The sequence below is a fragment of the Salmo salar genome, chromosome 18 (genome assembly GCF_965601325.2).
Source record: "Salmo salar chromosome 18, fSalSal1, whole genome shotgun sequence".
Taxonomy (NCBI): Eukaryota; Metazoa; Chordata; class Actinopteri; order Salmoniformes; family Salmonidae; genus Salmo; species Salmo salar.
Window position 1 is genome coordinate 16078334 of NC_138308.1, and position 15174 is coordinate 16093507.

Here is a 15174-nt window from a genome sequence, read left to right on the forward strand (position 1 = left end):
TGGGGGCGCGTGCACGAGACGACTCCATGTTTTTATTTTTTCGTCTTTGAACGAAAACAGGGTTTCCCGGTCGGAATATTATCGCTTTTTTACGAGAAAAATCGCATAATAATTGATTTTAAACAGCGTTTGACATGCTTCGAAGTACGGTAATGGAATATTTTGACATTTTTTGTCACGAAACGCGCGTCACCCTTCTTTACCCTTCAGATAGTGTCTTGAACACGCAAACAAAATGCCGCTATTTGGATATAACTATGGATTATTTGGAACCAAACCAACATTTGTTATTGAAGTAGAAGTCCTGGGAGTGCATTCTGACGAAGAACAGCAAAGGTAAAACAATTTTTCTTATAGTAAATCTGAGTTTGGTGAGTACCAATCTTGGTGGGTGTCAAAATAGCTAGCCATGATGGCCGGGCTATCTACTCAGAATATTGCAAAATGTGCTTTCACCGAAAAGCTATTTTAAAATCGGACACCGCGATTGCATAAAGGAGTTCTGTATCTATAATTCTTAAAATAATTGTTATGTTTTTTGTGAACGTTTATCGTGAGTAATTTAGTAAATTCACCGTAAGTGGTCGGTGGGAATGCTAGTTCTGAACGTCACATGCTAATGTAAAAAGCTGGTTTTTGATATAAATATGAACTTGATTGAACAAAACATGCATGTATTGTATAACATAATGTCCTAGGAGTGTCATCTGATGAAGATCAAAGGTTAGTGCTGCATTTAGCTGTGGTTTTGTTTTTTGTGACATATGCTAGCTTGAAAAATGGGTGTCTGATTATTTCTGGCTGGGTACTCTGCTGACATAATCTAATGTTTTGCTTTCGCTGTAAAGCCTTTTTGAAATCGGACAGTGTGGTTAGATAAAGGAGAGTCTTGTCTTTAAAATGGTGTAAAATAGTCATATATGTTTGAAAAATGGAAGTTTTGGGATTTTTGAGGAATTTGTAATTCGCGCCACGCCTATCATTGGATATTGGAGCAGGTGTTCCGCTAGCGGAACGTCTAGATGTAAGAGGTTAAAGCTTGGTTGCAAATGGGTCTTCCAAATGGAAAATGACCCCAAGCATACTTCCAAAGTTGTGGCAAAATGGCTTAAGGACAACAAAGTCAAGGCATTGGAGTGGCCATCACAAAGCCCTGACCTCAATCCCATAGAAAATGTGTGGTCAGAACTGAAAAGGCGTGTGCGAGCAAGGAGGCCTACAAACCTGACTCAGTTACACCAGCTCTGTCAGGAGGAATGGGCCAAAATTCACCCAACTTATTGTTGGAAGCTTGTGGATGGCTACCCGAAACGTTTGACCCAAATTAAACAATTAAAAGGCAATGCTACCAAATACGAATTGAGTGTATGTAAACTTCTGACCCACTGGGAATGTGATGAAAGAAATAAAAGATGAAATAAATCATTCTCTACTATAATTCTGACATTTCACATTCTTAATATAAAGTGGTGATCCTAACTGACCTAAAACAGGGAATTTTTACTAGGATTAAATGTCAGGAATTGTGAAAAACTGAGTTTAAATGTATTTAGCTAAGGTGTATGTACACTTCTCACTTCAACTGTACTTGATAAAAAATAAATTCAGAAGGAAACCGATAGTAATTCATTATAGATCATATTTCATAGAAATCTGGAAACAGCTACTTTAATCCTGGGACACCAGGTAGATACAATTAGTTATCAGGTAGAACAGAATACTGCTGGATCTCTGGATAGTAGGGGTGATTAAGTCATACAAGGATCATGATGGCGGTGTTCAAATATGACAGTTCCAAAGATTAGCCCAAGTACTGTAGACAGGCATTACCATACTGATGTCAAAATACCTTAACTATCCTCATTAGGCTAACTGTTTCTAATGGTGCCATTTCGACAAGATGTTGGCCTAATTGTTTAACTATTCAAACCTTCAGGCTGGTGGTAGAAAATAAACCTATTTCTACCACAGCGCAAATAAAATAAGACGGACAATGCTAAACTGAATTAAAGCAACCTTCAGATAAAATCTCAATTGCTTCTAAAACCAGTGTAAGAGAGATCACAAATGGAAACCAATTTATAAAAATACACTACCGTTCAAAAGTTTGGGGTCACTTAGAAATGTCCTTGTTGAAAGAAAAGCAAATTTTTTTTGTCCATTAAAATAACATAAAATTGATCAGAAATACAGTGTAGACATTGTTAATGTTGTAAATGACTATTTTAGCTGGAAACGGCTGATTTTTAATGGAATATCTACATAGGCGTACAGAGGCCCATTATCAGCAATCATCACTCCTGTGTTCCAATGGCACGTTGTGTTAGCTAATCCAAGTTTATCATTTTAAAAGGCTAATTGATCATTAGAAAACCCTTTTGCAATCATGTTAGCACAGCTGAAAACTGCAGTCCTGATTAAAGAAGCAATAAACCTGGCCTTCTTTGGACTAGTTGGGTATCTGGAGCATCAGCATTTGTGGGTTCGATTACAGGCTCAAAATGACCAGAAACAAAGACTTTCTTTTGAAACTCGTCTGTCTATTCTTCTTCTGAGAAATTAAAGATATTCCATGCGAGAAATTGCCATGAAAATGAAGATCTGGTACAACGCTGTGTACTACTCCCTTCACAGAACAGCGAAAACTGGCTTTAACCAGAATAGAATGAGTGTGAGGCCCCGGTGAACAACTGCGCAATAGGACAAGTACATTAGTGTCTAGTTTGAGTAACAGATGCCTCACAAGTCCTCAACTGACAGCTTCATTAAATAGTACCCGCAAAACACCAGTCTCAACGTCAACAGTGAAGAGGCGACCCCGGGATGCTGGCCTTCTAGGCAGAGTTGCAAAGAAAAAGCCATCTCAGACTGGCCAATAAAAATAAAATATTAAGATGGGCAAAAGAACACAGACACTGGACAGAGGCCTAGAAGGCCAGCATCCCGGAGTCACCTCTTCACTGTTGACATTGAGACTGGTGTTTTGCGGGTACTATTTAATGAAGCTGCCAGTTGAGGACTTGTGAGGAGTCTGTAACTAGACACTAACGTACTTGTCCTCTTGCTCAGTTGTGCACCGGGGCCTCCCACTCATTCTATTCTGGTTAGAGACAGTTTGCACTGTTCTGTGAAGGGAGTAATACACAGTGTTGTACGAGATCTTCAGTTTCTTGGCAATTTCTCGCATGGAATAGCCTTCATGTCTCAGAACAAGAATAGACTGACGAGTTTTAGAAGCAAGTTATGTTTCTGGCCATTTTGAGCCTGTAATCGAACACACAAATGCTGATGCTCCAGATACTCAACTAGTCCAAAGAAGGCCAGTTTTATTGCTTCTTTAAATCAGCACAACAGTTTTCAGCTATGCTAACAAAAGGGTTTTCTAATGATCAATTAGAAAACCCTTTTGGATTAGCTAAAACAACGTGCCTTTGAAACAGAAGTGATGGTTGCTGATAATGGGCCTCTGTACGCCTATGTAGATATTCCATAAAAAAAATCTGCCGTTTCAGCTACAATTTACAACATTAACAATGTCTACACTGTATTTCTGATCAATTTGATGTTATTTTAAATATACTTTTTTTTTTTTGCTTTTCTTTCAAAAACAAGGACATTTCTAAGTGACCACAAACTTTTGAACGATAGTGTATATTCTATGGTACAAGGACAGCTGAGCAGGATTATTTTTGATGAATAAGGAATTGAATAGCCTAATCAGCCTGCTTCCTGAAAACACTGTTAATGCTATAAAAGCCTGCATACAGGCATTGGTATGTTACAGACTTCGTAAATAATTTGTTGAAATGGCAGAAACTCAATATGTATATAAAAAAAAGTGTCACATTTCTGAGAAGCCAAATTTAAAACCAAATAGAATGTCACATGTATAGAGGGGGGGAGGAAATGCATGTCTGAAATATTACAACAGTGATCATAAAGGTAAGCACGCACATGATTCAAAGACAGGTATCAATTAGTACAAATAGGTTACATTGATAAAAGTTATTTACAGGGGCATTGACAAAAAAATGGGGATGCTGTCCAATTTGCCAGTACCTCCTACTCACCACTGTTTCTAACATACAGCTCTTCTAACAATGCTCCTCGTAGTGATGACAACCCCATCAAATGGGCATGCTTTTAACATTGCAGGTAGATGGCCCCAATATGGAAAAAGGACTCCCCACCTGACTGCATTGATTGGGAAGCATGTAATCAGGCTCGGACCAGGGGAGAATTGGCTAGCAGGGTGGGAACACTAATCTGTGGGGTAGTTTTGCTGGTGGGGAGCATACTGATGGGGGACACCTATACAGAGAGGCAGCTGGTTAACCCCAGAGCCCATCTGCAAAGGTGGTGCATTTATAACAGATTGAAACAAGAAGGATGCCACAGCAACAGTTAAGAGCCATTTGCAGGGGCGAGAAGCATTTCGTCATTCTCTTGGTAGCCTAACCTGTCTAGAGATGGCTCAGTTTGGGTCCCTCATTGTCGGCAGGAGCAAAGGAAGGTTGAATTCAATTCAATTTCAGTCATGAAATGCACTGAATATTTGCTAAGTAAATTATAGTACTTTCAATTCTAACAAATTCTAGTAATTCACTGGGTAATTTAAAAAGGGTAGCCACTTACTGTATGTTGTATCTGAAAAGGGGAAATCACTACTCTGATCTTGGAGGAAGTGATCAATGGAGCAACAGAGGAGATTTCTTGACATGGAAAATAAACTGGCCTCTCACTTCTCCATAAGGCTCACTACAGTCTAAGGAAGACGTGAAGAAATGTGAAAAACACCAAGCTAAGGAAATGTCTCAACTCAACTTGGATTGATTTCTCCTCATACAAAAATAAATGTGGCATGTTCATTTTCTTTCATGTTAAGACAAACGTCCACAGAAAGTATTTATTTCTCTGACAAGCCAGTTGCTTAAATACTTGCAGAGATAAATAATGAACACTATAGAATTGTTCAAAGAAATAAGTTTAGGACGGGTTTTGTACATTGAAAATGATTTCTACGTACCATCTGGAGGCATTTGCTTATCATTAGCCTACTACATCATTACAAAGAAATAGTCTGCCTTGTGCAATGCCTTTACAACACTGACTGTGTCCAACTAAAACAATGGGAAGCCATCCACTGGGTTAATTACCTTTGTCTCATGTCAATTTCAACAAAGGACCTTTATACAATTAAAGTCAAAGACTTGCTGTACACCTCTTAATTTCTCCTCCATTTCATAGAATATTTTCACTGCCTCACTCAGACGCCTGTTGATTCACTGATGTACCACAAAGCATTGGTACATTGTGATCCTATAGCCTAGGTTGCATTCATATAGCTACCCCAGGAAAATGGTTTCTTTGAACCAAGTCTCTGAAAGTACAGGTTATGGGCTACTCACCAACCTCTCCCAATAAAGTTGGGTCTATGGCACGCATGGTACTGCAAAGATGCCAACTCATTACTATGATGGAACGCAAGATGTTCAATGCGTACCATCTTAAATTATTCATGAAAAGGGTGTTTGTCACTATTTTCATACCAGTTTCAAACATTTTAAAAAAAGAAGAAAAACAGGACGCCTTCTTATGAAAAACATGTGCCAGCTCATGCACCATTAAAATAACAGAGAGAAGGCTAAACTGCTTTCTAAAATATTATTTGTTGAAATTGCTGCCCGGACTATAAGCATGCATTGAATGGCGGCTGTTCAGTATGATGTTGGATGAAAAATGGTTCAATCTGGCATGCCTACATTAGAGGGGACATTTGAAAAGTAGGATGGGAGGGAAATAGGGTTATAACGCAAAGCAGCATCTTCGCCTTAGCTTTCAGATGGCCTCCGCTCCATTAAGTAATTTCCTTCCAGTTTGCTAAGAGGCTTTTAGTCCATGCTTTCCTCTGATACTCAAGGAAAAATACCACCTGGCTAGCTCTATGATAGGACATGTTTGAGGTGTAAATTAATGAGGGACAGTGAAGAACATCAGTGAGATATAGACAAAGAGGCAATGTGAGGTACCGTCTACATGTAACTGCCAAAATAAAGGAAACTTCAGTAAATCAGGGACACAAAGTATTTTGAAAGCAGGTTCTTCCACACAGGTGTGGTTCCTGAGTTAATTAAGCAATTAACACCCCATCATGCTTTAAAAGGTCATGTATAAAAATGCCGGGTTGCCAATTATTATGGCTACCATGGCTGGAAGAGGAGATCTCTGACTTTGAAAGAGGGGTCTCAAAGGAGCATAGGGGGTTTAAAAAGTGTGTGTCAGTCACCAGATCTCAACCCGATTGAACACTTACGGGCGATTCTGGGCTGGCGCCTGCAAGAGCATTTTCCACCACCATCAACAAAACACCATATGATAGAATTTCTCATGGAAGAATGGTGTCACATCCCTCCAATAGAGTTCCACACACTTGTAAAATCTAGGCCAAGGCACATTGAAGCTGTTCTGGCTATTAAGACACGCATGTTGGTGTTTCCTTTATTTTGTTAGTTACCTGTATTTCTTATGCAAAGGTAAATATCAATCAGAGCTTATTATTGTAACCTAAATATAGTGTCGGACCAGCACATGGAATCTTTTTAGTCTTTAGGCTAAAGACGTTTAGTCAAAATCTCATAAAGAAACTATATTTCCAGCTATTGTCTACAGCAGAAATATTGTGTACGTTGTAAGACCTTAAAATGTCCTGAAAACCTGTCTGTACAAGAAACATACATATTTAAATACATCTTCAAGAAAGGTTCTTCATTGATTTAGATCAGAAATATCAACTAAGGCCTAGTTTGTTGTCGTGAACATAGTCCTCTCCTCAAGTAAGACTCCCTCCCTGCCTTCCAATACTTTCCTTTGTGGTCTTAAATATATTGAAGAGGTGTATTTCAGTTAATCAAGGCTAGGGGACGCAAGACCAAATCTACCAAGAAACAAGTTTAGGACTAACAAAGGGTGAGGCAGGCTTCAGGTAGATGAAAAATGGTAGTAAGAAATGATAAGTAATTTCCCAACAGCCAATGAGGGCAAGATTCCAATTAGGAAATTAGAACTATCACAAAGGCTAAAACTTTGTGATAATCATAAAATGCCCAGGGTGGGACATTAACTTTTTGGTCCACCAGCCACTGTTAGATGAAAAAAAAAAAAATGAATCTGAGTGGCTGGTAGATTTGACGAGCCAAAATATTTTTGGCATAATTACACCAAAAATCACAAGTACCGGATGAGCATGCTTGTTTAAGATAAAAAATATATTACTAGTAAGAAGTAAATGTTGTATATTGCTCAATTCAATTTCATTTTTGTGACCCAAATCTTATAACCAACATGCTAAAAGATATAATTTAGACAATAGTAAAAACAGATAAACTAAACATCAAGAATCAACTGCCTGCCCTGCCACAAAATGCTGTGAATGCTATTATTATTATTATTATTATTATTATTATTATTATTATTAGTTCACAGCTCAAATGCTGACATTTTTTACAAGGAGTACATAAGTTGATATTTAGGTGCGCACAAATACCATAAAATTAAACGCCGAATCTGAAATAGCTGCCTGTCCCTTTTAATAGCCAGGCAACGGCACACATTTCAGCAAATAAACACCAGTTTTAAATAAACATTGGGTCTAAATCAATTGCTTACGAGGTTACCATGAATGTTTACAAGGTTTATTTACATTAAATAACTCAGTAATGACTGGTAAAAAAAAAAAATAGGCCACTGAGAACTTCTAGTTAACTGGCAAAAAGCTTTATTTTGAATAGAGGCATACTAAGACAAAAGAAACATGACAGTGTGTAAATGATCACACAGTGCAGGAAATAAAGACATTGAAATGCTGGTAGTGAATGCAGGAATTAAACAATTAACTAAAACAAAAAAAAATGAGCAAAAGCTGTGTGCATTAAGGAAATGGACACCTGGCTCAAATGGAAGCCTGTCTTCTAAGCGCCTTTTGTTCAGTGATTTAAGCAAATAAATGCCTGGGCTATTACTTGAAGCTTAAAAGTACATTTATGAGCACAAATAAATTATTTTCGTGTTTTAATGATAAGAAATGACTAAAAGTTCATGAATAAAAGGTTTTTGGAGTGTTCCACGGTCAATCAAGCACAACGTACTCACAAAAATATGAGTCAGTCAGGTGAGACATTTTCAGCTGCCCCTTTAAGGGGAGGGCCTTTACTATGGTAATGGCACTCCGTGTCTTTCAGAGACTGGAATCTCTGTTGTAGAAAACTAACTAATATTGGAAAACAACTTAGCATGTGAACAAAATGATGCAACTAGCCAAGAAGCACAAGGACAGATAGTAGGTCTTTCAGGTCAAGTCAACCAACATTTGGGCTTTGGATTAAAAAAATGTGTTTCAAATGTTCCCAAATTCTGTTTGACCACCCGCCAACGTGACTGGTGAAAAGGACATTCTTACCTGCCAATGCCAAAATCTACCTGCATTTGGCGGGTGTTCATTTCCCTTGAAAAAGAAAATGAGCCACACGCAATAATTTAATAACCTAATGACCAACATTTTGACAGACAAGCTGTCTTCATCAGGGTATAACAAACACGGGTCACTAGTTTATATAGTGTCAAAGGACACACAGGTGTCTATAATCATGGCCGGGTGTGGCTTGATAACATTGGTTAATTTACAGATATAAATAGAACATATAAAACACAAATGGATAGCATACGATCAGATACAATTTGGCTACATAGGCCTACAAACATTTACAATGATTAGCAACATCACAAGAATGGCACAAGGTGTTCATTTCCCACCCTGAAAGTGCCACTTAAAATGGATCATGAACAATTGCCGCTTTCCATCATAAACTAACATACATGTACACTCACTAGCCAGTGTATTAGGTACACCCATCTAGTACCGGGTCAGACCCCCCTTTGCCTCCAGAACAGCCTGAATTCTTTGTGACATTCTTCAAAGTGTCAGAAAGTTCCACAGGGATGTTGGTCTATGCTGACACGATGGCATCACACAGTTGCTGCAGATTGGACGTCGGTACATTCATGCTGCTAACAACCCGTTCCATCTCATCCCAAAGATGCTCTATAGAATTGAGGTCTGGGAACTGCTCATGCCACTCAAGTAAACTTAACTCATGTTCCAGGCGACGTTTTTCCACTCCTCAATTGTCCAGTGTTGCTGATCGCGTGCCCACTGGAGCCGCATCTTCTTGTTTTCAGCTGATGGAACCCGGTGTGGTCATCTGCTGCAATAGCCCATCCGTGACAAGGATTGACGAGTTGTGCGTTCCGAGATGTCGTTCTGCGCCAATATTTGTCTGTTTTTGGACCGCCTGTTAGCTGGCAAAATTCTTGCCATTCTCCTTCAACCTCTTATCAACGAGCTGTTTTCACTCACAGGACTGCCGCTGAATGGATGTTTTTTGTTCCTCGTAAATTCTAGACACTGCGTGTGAAAAGCCCAGGAGGGTGGCCGTTTCTAAGATACTGGATCCAGCGCGCCGGGCACCGACAATCATACAACACTCAGTCGCTTAGGTCACTCGTTTTGCTCATTATGCTGCGTCTTGTCCTTTACAGAGATGTACATAGGTATACTCCTTTGTTATGTTGACAGGCAGGCCTATGGGCTACCATTTTATGTTCAAACTCAAAACATACAATATATGCCTACATCAAATGTCCTTCCACATATGTCACCAAGAGCAGATAGAGGCTGAATTCAGACTACAATATGGTTCTAAAGTCCTGCCTTTAGCCGGAATCAGAGACAGCCGATTCCACACCACAGCTGGATGTTGGCCATGCCTATTTTCACATCCTGGTGAAGAAAAGATGGCTGAAAGGCACCCTCTTCCCAATACACCACTGTTAAAAGGCCTCCGAGATGGAGGCATATCACAGATGGATGGTGACTCCATTAACTGTTCCTTGAAATAATAACATGGGGATATGATTTCTCTACATGTTCTCTTTCATATAAACCTGTATGAATTATTTTGGCCGCTGCTGAAGTGTTTAAACAAATTGTTTTTACTTTAAATGTATGAATCTGAGCTGCAAAAAGAGACTATTAGCTAAGGACGCTAATTAGAAATTTAGCAACATTAAATTCTATGCAGACAGGTATTTTGTCTGACAAGCAAAAGTCATTACAAGCTCCAGTTTAATTGATAAAGCTGGTCTTAATTTGTTATTATTAATCTGAGTACGTTGATAATGCTAACGTTAGTCAAATTTTCCAACTGCTGATGGCTAGGCTACATCTTGGGAGCCAATTTCATTCCTACAATCCGGTGCCTTTTGGACCTCAACTTCTGGAGGGAAAAATAATATAATTTTTCTTTTTTGTATTCTATCAGAAAAAGGGACATGTTTGACTTTCAGAAAAACATATTGGCTCACTCAGGCAGTTAAACCCCTGTTAGGTACATAAGGTGCATAATCGCATACAGTCACTGCATATTCCCAACATGGTGGAACCTAACAAGGTGGAAATGTGGAGACTAAATTATCCATAGCTCTGTGGGTGATTGAGATTAAGATAGTATAATGGTAAATACTTGAGGATTTTAACTTCTATATTAAATGCATTTTAGAATTTGATTAATTTTCTCTATAATTTAGCCTAAGAGGGTGGAAATGTATGAGTGAGACAGACTAGCATCATGAAACATGTAAAAACATAAAACCGAGTGTTAATATTTATTTAGCTTTGTACCATTGTTTTCTCAACAAACAATGACACTTCCTGAATGTGATGTCATTGTGGAAAGGGGCTGTTTACTTAAAAGGAGAATTAATACAAACTAAAAGGGTGGAAAGTGATATCAGGGACTCAGAACATGTATTCATACAATATTCATGAAAAAAAATGTTTTTTGATGAGAGATTTTAAATGTATTATTTGATGGCTTTTATTTCATGTAGAAGTTGATGAATAACATCCTTGGACATGGAAAAAAACAAACACGTACATCCAATGAAAGCAAATAAAGTGTTCAAAATGCATAAAATTCACTTTCAAGATCCATATTTTTGTGTTAAGGTAAAGGACACCTGAAATTGTATTTGAATCTTTTTAGACTCCACATTTTACACTAAATAAGGGGGTCATGAAAGGCACCGCACACTAGGAAAGACCCTTACATTTTAGAATGGGGCACCGACTGGCTATTAGTTTTACTCTTTGCAATGTCAGTCAAACATGTTTAAAGATATGTATGTAAATTATAGCTAGGATAGGGAATGAATCAATTAAAAATGACTGTATGCATGACACATCCTCTCCTGCAGCCGCTCACGTGATTACGTCACATGAGTGGGATAATCAACCCATCTGTTACTATTCATGTCTTCCTATCATTTCCACACCACAATACAATTAGTTAGCTACCTAGATAGTTACAATTTCCAAGAAATGCAGCAGCGTATTAAAAAAAAGTAGCTAAAGCCGTTGAATGTGTGACGCGATATATTTCGCTACCGTTTCACGGTTATTCAGTCAGGAACAGTCAGCTGACGATAGTTGAATTTGCTTAAACTAACTAGCTAATGTTCGCATGACACTTGATTTAGTCCACCAGAGTACATAGCTTTAAACATATGCATGTAACGATTATTAAACTCTGATTATAGAATTGCATATAACATACAAGCAAAGATGATTTAGACTTTTGCAAAACAGCTCCGCGTACTGTACAGGTTTGCTAATGCTAACAATTGGGCCCATAAGCTAAATGTTAGCTTGCTAACTAGTCATTTCACTCCTTTTCGCATTTGACTTATGTCGCCTACAGTGATAGTCGGCCAAGTTTTATATTGGATATTTCAGACACTAAGTTTTTGTTTTCTCGCTAACGTTACCAAGCTATGGAAAAATCAACATTTGTTCTGGCTAGGTACGTACTCAGCCTTGGTTGTGAGATGTAGTTTCTGGTCACAGCCTGTGTGTGTGTCCTTGCCGCAGCAGGTCCGTTGATGTCCATTGTCCTGTTTCCCACCAATGTTGCCATGGTTAAATTAACGAAACTCACTGGTTACCTGCTACGTTACAGTGTGCTGCTAGCTGTGATGCTATTAAATGACACTGCGCTGGCGGCTAGTCATATGACTTTGGAAACCGGATGTTTGGGATTCCACTAGTTACTACAAACGCAAAGTAAAAATTGTCTATAGCAAAAATTTTATGAAATAAATGGTTTATTGGTCTAAATTTAAGGTTAGGCTTATGCATAAGGTTTATCATTGTCGTTAGGTTTAAAATCCAGATGTTATGAAGATGAATTGTATAAATAGACGGGGTTTATGACTTTGTGGCTGTGGTAATTAGTGACGACGGGATGTTTGAATGTACAGGAAGACAAGGTCTTCAGTTGGATGCGCACGCCACTGTTTATCAATTAGATGCGCACGCCTCAGCACAATCATCTTTCTGAGTGTACAGTGAATATGGGATAGCCTACAAGACCGATCCTATGCTATGTAATCATATTAACACGACACTCAACCGATTAAATGGAGGAAATAGGTGAACATTTTCACACACACACTTAATAGATTTCATAATGCCAAATGAAAATGTGATTATCTAGATTGTCTTTCACAGCACATGTGGGGATTGCATTTCAGGCGGTAGCCTATCTAGAGATGGACATTCTCCCAGTATGTACGCCTTTTGGTTATAGTGGTACTTGTATATTGAGGGCCTACAGTTTTAAAGGTCCTTGAAAGTAGGCTACTTCAGTTAGAATACCTGAACAGGGCTAGAGAAGGCCCAAATTGGATGACTTCTCACACTGCCAGTGGTCCGGTAAAAATCTATTTCCGTGTCTATTATTGCAGAAAATGTGTTTTATTTGAACTTTTGAACTTATGAAGTTGTGTGGTTTCAGGTACACTATTAGCAAATTATGAGAGAACAGCAGTATGCAATTCCCACTGGAATCTCATAACTGAAAATCATGACTTCTCACTTTATAATTTAGTTTAATGGAATTTCTGGCAAAAGAGAGGTGCTTTGTCTGAAATATTACATTGTATTCCACATAGCTTATTGCTGCAATACATCACATTGGTATACTGTACGAGATAGTGATCTGTCACAATCGGTGATCTGCTTGTGCATCGTGACCTTCATTTGAGCTACAGTAGTAGCCTACTGGCTCCAGATTGCTGAAATCACATGTGCCTCACACTCACACAATGTCCTGGTGAGTGCATTATCACTTATTTTGAGTGACAGGAAAAAAAACGGCACTGATCCTGTCTCACTTGAAGCAGCACGTCCAGCACAATAGGTTGTAAGCGAATGTTTGAAGATGGTTTTGAACTGGTGCCCCCTACCCAACTGACACACACACATACACACCAGCTCTCTGATGGCAGAAAAAGCACTACAGATTGAAGTGGGTAAGCACTGCAGCGGTGAAGCTGACGACACAACCCATTCCCGTAGTCCCTGGAGAGCCTATCCAAACGTTTCAGACTGCATGCAAAAAATAGCAAATTGATGCTACTGAAGGGCTCCCGCCCACAGGAGCACTGCCCTCATTTAAAAAATATCAGCTTTTTTCCTGAGTATTTTCAAATGAGTTCAAAGGATATGATTTCACACAAACACCTTGTTACTACCTACCTAAGCTACTTGGAATATTGTGTTACTGTAAAGGTGAGGCCATTGTACATTTGGTGTTAGTTGATATGTTAAATCAACCAACATTTGGTGTTAGTTGATATGTTAAATCAACCAACATTTGGTGTTAGTTGATATGTTAGGTCCACCAACATTTGGTGTTAGTTGATATGTTAAATCAACCAACATTTGGTGTTAGTTGATATGTTAGGTCCACCAACATTTGGTGTTAGTTGATATGTTAAATCAACCAACATTTGGTGTTAGTTGATATGTTAGGTCCACCAACATTTGGTGTTAGTTGTTATGTTAAATCAACCAACATTTGGTGTTAGTTGATATGTTAGGTCCACCAACATTTGGTGTTAGTTGATATGTTAGATCCACCAACATTTGGTGTTAGTTGATATGTTAGGTCCACCAACATTTGGTGTTAGTTGATATGTTAGGTCCACCAACATTTGGTGTTAGTTGATATGTTAAGTCAACCAACATTTGGTGTTAGTTGATATGTTAGGTCCACCAACATTTGGTGTTAGTTGATATGTTAGGTCCACCAACATTTGGTGTTAGTTGATATGTTAGGTCCACCAACATTTGGTGTTAGTTGATATGTTAGGTCCAACAACATTTGGTGTTCGTTGATATGTTAGATCCACCAACAAATGGATAAAATAATAAAGGCCTATTGTTTTATCAGGCTGTTAGTGGCTACATTTGTATTATTTAATATGACTAAAATGTATTGATATGACTACACAAAGATTTCTATAATCTTGTATCTCAAGGACAATTGACCTACACGAAATTAGATCGTTTCCCACATCCTCGAAAAATGTAAAAGCCCTTTGAAACACATTACTTGAGGTTGAGTCATCATGCCTACAGAATGCCTTTATATAAGAATGACATACTGTCAGTACATATATTGGTAAATACTGCAATTCAATTGTTATTGTTTCAAGTAAGGCCACTTAAAGGGGCAATCCGGGATTGTAAAAACGGCAAACCGTTTTGAAGCTATACAGTGTTTGTTTACAATTACATTGTTTACAAACATCATAGTAAAAACAAGCTTATATTATGGGTTCTGATAGGGTAAGACAGTTGAACTAAGCTTGTGAGGTGTTAGTTATATTGTAACAACCTTAACCCATCACCTAGCGACCTCATCAGGAGGGCTAATGGCTAAGGTATTGGGTTGACAGTCGCTGTAACTTTCTAAACGTGGGTCTGCTGCAGCTGGCTTTGCACGGACTGATTGCTAGCGACGCTAGTGTTATGTATTGGGATTGTGCCGCAGAGCATCATGGGGGTTATGTGTGTGTAGATGATCATATTCTAGATAAATGGTTGAACTGAATTCCTTTGAGGATTAAACGTAAGTGAGTGAAGTGAATGAAGATCATGTGACTGAGGAAAATATTGCTGTGGCAGAACAGAACGTAACCATGTTGAGGAAAATATTGAAATGAGTGACAATCAGGAGCCTTTTGAGGAACGAAAAATGGCTGGAATTGTTGGAA

The 15174-nt window shown here is 38.5% G+C and overlaps 1 protein-coding gene across 1 annotated transcript in view; it reads right to left on the minus strand.

The window, feature by feature from the left end:
• The window catches only part of atp6v1ba (ATPase, H+ transporting, lysosomal, V1 subunit B, member a), a 45380-nt gene extending 33296 nt beyond the window's left edge, over positions 1-12084 (minus strand). The window contains exon 1 of the mRNA NM_001141746.1: positions 11924-12084. Within this exon, the coding sequence (NP_001135218.1) occupies positions 11924-12029 (106 nt within the window). The 5' untranslated portion in view covers positions 12030-12084. The remainder of the gene's footprint in view (positions 1-11923) is intronic.
• Between the last annotated feature and the right edge of the window lie 3090 nt (positions 12085-15174).